This window comes from Engystomops pustulosus, chromosome 1 (assembly GCF_040894005.1).
Source record: "Engystomops pustulosus chromosome 1, aEngPut4.maternal, whole genome shotgun sequence".
NCBI classification, from domain to species: Eukaryota; Metazoa; Chordata; class Amphibia; order Anura; family Leptodactylidae; genus Engystomops; species Engystomops pustulosus.
The window spans coordinates 264,304,971-264,312,087 of NC_092411.1; the positions used below are offsets into that span (position 1 = coordinate 264,304,971).

Genomic DNA, 7,117 nt, shown 5'->3' on the forward strand with positions numbered 1-7,117 from the left:
GTGATATACATCCAGTACAACTTATACAACTTAAAGATCCAAAAGTGAGCTTCACATTCTCATAGGATTGTTTCCTGAAGGAGAAATTCAGAATCTATAACTTGTAAATGACACTTTCACCACTTGACTATTTACAGAATTCAACAAGATGTGTCTTGTTCCCGTTGTCTGAGATCACATTGGGTCATTAAACACTGCTTTGAGCTATGCACTACAGGCGCATTCTTTGTATGGACAAGCTTCGCTGTTCTTCAGAAAACGTTCTACTTTTCGATTCAGGCATCAGTGTACCTTTATAGCTCACACTAAGCGCAGCTGCTTGACTATAGTACCGGAGCATCATCTTCAGCTTACAACCTGAATTTTTGGTCATGAAGTGTGGCACGGTCATAATCACTATGGCCCTGGCCTGGGTGGGGACCTTAGCCCAGCAACCAGAAGAAAAAATTCCCTTTCAAAGTAAAAACCGAGATGCTTGTGTCATGACCGTGAGTGGACAAGAGGAAATGAGAGTAAAAATCGAATGCAAAAATCAGGACAAGAGCTATTTATGTGAATTTGCATCCAAGCCAACTTACTGCCGAGCATACAACAAGGATAAAAGAGGATTTTGGAACCAACTTAGCAAAGATTTAGGAAAACGCACAAATCCATGTGAGCCCCAAATGTTCCGACACAGCCTGTGCCCAAAGGCTCCTGCCCCTTCTCAGTTCAAACAAGTAAGCCCTGGGAACCAACAGTCCGATACCTCTAAACCTGAGAAGAAACCACCAACAAAGAAACCTGTCACCAAAAAGCCTCCATCTACCAAGAAACCAGAACCTCCCAAACCTAAACAACCCGAAGACCAAAATCCTAAAGCTGTGAAGATGGCAAAAGAACACTGCTCTTGGTTCTTCCAGACATTCTGCTCCTATATGATTGAGATTTTCGTATAATCTACAGGTAACATCACTTTTATTGTAACTATTACTGTAACTCCTATATTAAAGGTGCATGATGTATTCATGGTGGATAAACTGCATTTAGCATTAAAAACATGGGTTATTTTGGGTGTGGAATATTTTTTAAGTTTTTCAGAATTTAATAGTCGCATGGTTGTAACGTTTTTACGTCTTTTGATTTTTTGGGTTATAAAATTTGGTTATCATTTCTTAGATTACTTCATTTGGGGCAAAGTTTTCCCATAATTGGTGAGAAGCTTTAATTTTACATATATTTTACATATTACATTTCATTTACCAGTAACTTACTATTGATGGTGCGCCTTATAATCCGGTGCGCCTTATAGTCGGAAAAATACGGTATATGGAAAAAATCTTTAGGGTTCTTGATATTTTAACTAATTTTTTCCCACCACACCTGTCACTGTTTGTATGAGCTGTAGAATGCCCACATATGACACAGTTGGTAATGAAATATACTATGTTTCTAGATGCCAAATGCATATTCCTCCACTGATTACATCTGTTAACTTTGAGACTTTTATTGAAAAAGCCATGAATAATTAGGAATTTTTAAAATATACATTATGCTGAAATTTAAAGTGGTTAAACAAGGGTAGACTTTTTTTTATTAAATTGCACCTAATATGGGCTGAAACATTTTCCTTCCAGATTGTGGTTTAGTTTAACAAAAAATATGTACAAGAGAAGAAAAAAATAAATGGGTTTGTAGAGTGCATTTTTCCTCATATATTGCTATTTAAGTAGCCAGTGAGAACCATCAGAAAAGATTGTTTGTGGTCTTCAGCTCTGTTCTTCTAAGTTTCATTGCACACGAATTAATACAATTATGCAAATTTGGGCTATACCATCTGAACTGATATGCTCTGTTCAGGTCCAGTGTTGAGTCTGGGGCAGTAGATTTACCTGGTACACCGTCAGACTTGGACAGAACCAACTCAAAATGCTTATTGAAGCAGAAGGTTGTTAGATGGGATTGATCTCTCAGAAAAAGTCATCCCCGTAAACTTCAGTGTATAAAAAAGGTACAAGATGCAGATTGAACACCTTAGAAATTTTTTTGTCAAAGCCTTTTTCCCTGGTTCATGACCAGATACATTTCAATTTTTTCTTTTAGCAATGCAGTTTTGAAAGCAACAACATGCTTTTTTTATGTTCAAGTATATAAAAAAATGTAGTATTATTTAGATTTTTTCATTTTTTTTATATCTGGGAAAATGGAAATAAAAAATGATATATTAGCACAGAGCACCATTAAAATTCTTCTCTCCTTCTCTCTCCATCTTTGTCGTTACCAAAAGAGCAATAAGAAGGAAGTGGCATGGCTGATAAAATAAAGCGTGATCTCAGTGAAGCTGCAGGTTCAGAAAATATACTTTAAAGCTACTTTTGGAGTTTCTGGCTCAACTGCCTCATATTTCTATATTATAGAATTATATTATAGAATAATAATAAAATGTTTTTTTGTAACTTCAAGGAATTCTGTACCATTGCTCTAGAAACTTCTGGGTACCTAATCATGTGCTCATACTGATGCGACCAATCACTGGTCTTCAAGGTGATCTACTGAGGCCAGTTATTGGTTTCCATGGTCAACTTCTTGAATTTTTTAATATATACACTATGTATACACTATTTAGTACTTGGCCACGTATGCATTACACCTAGTGGAGATTTTATAACATATTTTTTCATAACTTTTGTTATTAAAATATTTTTCACTCTTCTGGGAAGACTTTTTGAATATTTGAAACCCTTTTGGAGTTTGACCATTCAACCAGAAACCATTTTTTTGAGGTTAGTCATCGATGTCAAGGCTCTAGCTTACAATCTACATTTGTAGTTCATCTGAAAGGTCTTGGAATGTGTTCAGGACACTGTGTGACCATTGTGTTTCCACACAAACTTCCTGTTTTTAGGGACCAAATGTCTAACTAAGATAAAGTAATGGGCTTTTCATGTACTGGAACAATATCGTCTGAGCAACCACTGAACAGCATTATCCTTTCTGAATTCAGAAACATTTGTGAGAAAGTGCCACGTTCATTCTCTAATAGAAGCCACCGCTGCAACATTGCTTCAGGAAAAATTCTTTCCTCATAGATATTTCATCAACTGCGAATAGTTATTTAGGAGTGACATTCATTATCAGAATGGGGGGCATTGCTGCACATAAAAGTTGCCAACACTCAACAACAGCTGAAACTTCCTCTGCTTTTAATATCAGTACAAATACTATTCCATACCAGGATCTTCCATGACTAGGCAACTTCATTTATATAATGCAGTTGGACCATGCTGCCCCACTCTGCTAGACTCCAGGGCAGCGGAAATGTCTCCTAGTGAGGATGGATAATTCTGGGTTGGGCAAATACAAGGAGTACCAATGTGACTGTATTCTGCAAACTGAAATGTGTGTTGGGAGTCAAGATTATACCACTGGGTGAGTTTTCAGGTGTTAACATAAGATAATCCTTTATTAGTCCCACAGTGGGCGAATTCACAGCGTGACAGAACAATAACATTAGAGATAAATGAACAAAAAAAAAGAAGACGAACAGTTTGATAGTCTGTGGATGGGACCTGCAGGGACTGGTTAGGTGGTGAGCACAGGTTACTGTTTTGGACAGTATAAAATGATTCCCAAAACACCCGGTAAAAACTCAGAGGAGCTACTGCACCGGCACACTCCCAAAATAGCAACCAGTTCACACGTTCAAAAAAAAGTTCAGTGCTCAACTCTTCTAAATAACGGTACAGGCTCAGTAGGTCATCTCACCACCTTCCCTTGGTTAGAAATTGAGGATCTCCTAGGTCACTTGTTTCCTTCTCCGCTCCTTAGACACCGAAAATCAGTGCACGTTGTTGGTTGTACAGCCTGATCGCAGCAGGGAGGAATGACTTCCGATGATGCTCCCTTTCACACTTGGGGTGAATCAGTCGGTCACTGAAAGTGCTCCCCAATGCCACCACAGTCTCATGCATGGGATGGGAGCTATTCTCCAGAATAGATATCAACTTACACCGTATCCTCCTCTCACCTACCACCTGCACAGTGTCAGGAGGACCCCACAGGACAGACCTGCCTTTTCTAATCAATTTGTCCAGTCTGCTCTTCTCCTTAGCTGAGATGCTGCTTCCCCAACAGACTACAACAAAGAAGATGGCTGATGCTTCTACAGAGTTGAGGAAGGTCTTAAGATGTATCCCCTACACTCCAAATGTCCTCAGGCTCCTCAGCAGGTATAGCCTGTTCTGACCCTTACTTTGAAGGGCGTTTATGTTCTCTGCCCCCTCCATTTTATTGATGAGGAAGACACCCAAGTATTTTTTAGGACTTCACTACCTCAATGTCCATCCCCTGGAGGACAACTGGTTGAGAAGGAAGACTGCACTTACAGAGGTCCACCACCATCTCCTTGGTCTTCCCAGCATTTATCCTATGTCTAGTGAAGGGAAATCTTAATTCATCATACCAAGACATTTTGGACCACATGTGAAATCAGCTGGTCGATGACCTTTTATGTTCCAGCATGACAGTGCTCAACAGGGTCCATAAAGTCATGGTTGAGTGGTTTTAGTGTCAAAGAACTTTACTGGCCTGCATGACTTCATCCCCAGCCCAGACTTCAACCCCATTGAACATCTTTGAGTTTAAGCAGCAAGGATATTACAGAGCAGGTATAGGAAAATATCAGTTTCTGACTTCATAAATGCTCTTCTGGATGAACAGGCCCAAATCCCCACAGGTACATAATCTGTAGTAAGCCTTCCAGTAAGGGGCGGAATATGTTTTAACTTCCAAGTCGGTATCAACTCAAAGGGTTGCTATAAAAGCTCCGGTAGGTGAAATGCATAGGTCTTCAGGTACAGATGTGTATATATACTGTATATATTTCAGCTAGGTCTAGTAGGTAGCTCTATTATATTTATAAATTAAAACGAAGAAGACACATTAGAAACCAAATCAAAATACCAATGAACTGCTCCATTCATTTGTGACCTCCAGGTGTTTTTGTTCTCACGAATAGTGAGCCCTTAGGCATGCTTTTGTATTTTTATATTATATGTACATTATTCAAATTTTTTCTACCCGTGATCTATGGTAGATCTCATTTTAAGTCTGAGGGTGTAATACTTCTAATACTTAACACAATAAATGACCACAAAACCTGAAGTGTCTACTGCATGATGCCATTTAGGTGAATGGTAGTGTAGTCCCATCCTCTCTTGGCTGATGTCCTTAGGCCGTAAAATGTAATTTGAAGATGTAACAAATTTAATAACGTGCAATTAAAAGAGGAATTCTTGGTGAATACACTTAGCTCCATTTAGCATATACTAGGTGCATATGGAGCTGGCTCCAAACTTTGCCTATAGAGGCATCAATGGAGCATGAAGGGGCGAGGGAGGGACTCTATAACCATATATACGAATGCCACTGCTGAGATGATAGAGGTAAACACATTTGTAGAGGTCAATTCACCTACAGAGTTAAATACATCTAACGGAACCAGAAATTTCAACATTGTATGAAGCCATTTGCACAGCAACATAAAAAATCGGGCTTTTGAAAAAGAAGACGAGGGATTTCCTTGAAGAGCCTGCAAATAAAATAGCACAACCGGTATGTCCCAAGATTAAAACTTATTAACTAAATTATTAGTTAAATAAACTTCAGAAAACTACAAGATAAGATGATTATTGCCTGATGAAAAGAAGGATATACTTTACTAAAATTATGGGAATAAACAGGTGGATGTTAGGGGGTGTCCCTAGACATTTCAACATTGTCCCATCAGTGATGACTTTGTAGGTCAAGACTCAGTTGTCAATGTATTCAAAAAAATTTTTGCAAGGAATAAAAGAAAAGCTCAACAGTGAGTTTTAGAGGACCCTTTAAGAGTAATCTAATTGTTTCCTATGAACAAAATGAACTGATATTTGTAATCTCTGCAATGTAAGATAAATTAAAGTATTCCCGGAATATGAATGTCTGATACAAAAACCCATAATTCTATAAATGAATGATTATAACAAAACTCAATGTCATTAGTCACAAAATGGAGCTAAAATAGTTTGATTTTATAATTCTCAAAATTTTATGGGCTTTATAAAGTAGGTGGAGTTATCACCAAGATGGGCGCCGCTGGAAACTACAAGTCCCATGATCCTTTAGGTCTTAGTAACTCCTCCTACCTCTTATGCTTTGCTCCCAGTGATGATGTAACAGACTTTCCTGTTACCATAGTAATGATGTGTAACTGCCATCACTGCGCATTACCTCACTGAGATGACGTCTCACCACAACTACAGCCAAACTTAGTGATGATCACATGACCTACCCAGGCAAGTGCAGGACATGTGATGTGGACATGTGACCAGCGGCCATCTTATGTCCTGTGTCTTCTTCGCTGTGAAAATCAACTGACCGATTAAAGGGCCAGTAGCATTTTAATTCTTCATTACATGTCAGCAGCATTTATCTGCTAAGGGGAACAAAATTTTAAATAACAACTAATTACACATTGGCTTATATTTTAATTACCCATTTGTATATGAATAATGCTTATTCCTGGAATATCCCTTTAACTAAATTAATATGACACCATTTTTTCTTGCAGATGGTATGGGAAAGATAAAAGAATTTTAAGCACCAGGAAGCTTTTTGCAATGGGACTGTCCTTGTAAATAAAGATATTACTTACCCGTCACAACCCTATCTTAAATGGCTTCTATAAATCCAAGTCTACAGACAACATGGAACATGGACTGTACTTATTGAACGTCTTCTGGAGTCACGAGTATGCTGAGAAAAAGAAAGTTTTTTGTAAATAATGTTTGAGTTTTTTTTTAATAGCAATCTTATTGCCTTTGTGTTTTTATTTCATAAAACATCATTTTAATTAATAAAATAACTATGATTACAATGTGTACAATGCTTTCAATGATGAAGAGAGAAATGGGAACACACCCCCAAGTTAAAATAGACACGAGAGAAAAGATCATAAAAAGAAGGGTAGGAGGACACCTCACCACATCTAGTTTACTGATGGTGCGGTCACATGTTGTGTTTAACGCATGTGTTTAAAAAACGCATTGCAACAGCTGAAGAGAGATTTGTCTAATTAAACAGCTGTTAAATGCAAATG

At 37.9% G+C, this 7,117-nt stretch overlaps 1 protein-coding gene across 1 annotated transcript; it reads left to right on the plus strand.

Moving 5' to 3' along the window:
- Positions 1 to 220: 220 nt before the first annotated feature.
- On the plus strand, positions 221 to 6,895 carry FGFBP2 (fibroblast growth factor binding protein 2). Its single transcript, XM_072132605.1, has 2 exons — positions 221 to 945; positions 6,590 to 6,895. Exon 1 carries the CDS (start codon positions 372 to 374, stop codon positions 936 to 938), a length of 567 nt encoding a protein of 188 aa, XP_071988706.1. The 5' UTR covers positions 221 to 371; the 3' UTR covers positions 939 to 945; positions 6,590 to 6,895.
- Positions 6,896 to 7,117: the final 222 nt, after the last annotated feature.

Excerpts from the sequence above, each read along its gene's own strand:
- FGFBP2 (XM_072132605.1), top strand. The coding sequence starts at position 372 with ATGAAGTGTGGCACGGTCATAATCACTATGGCCCTGGCCTGGGTGGGG.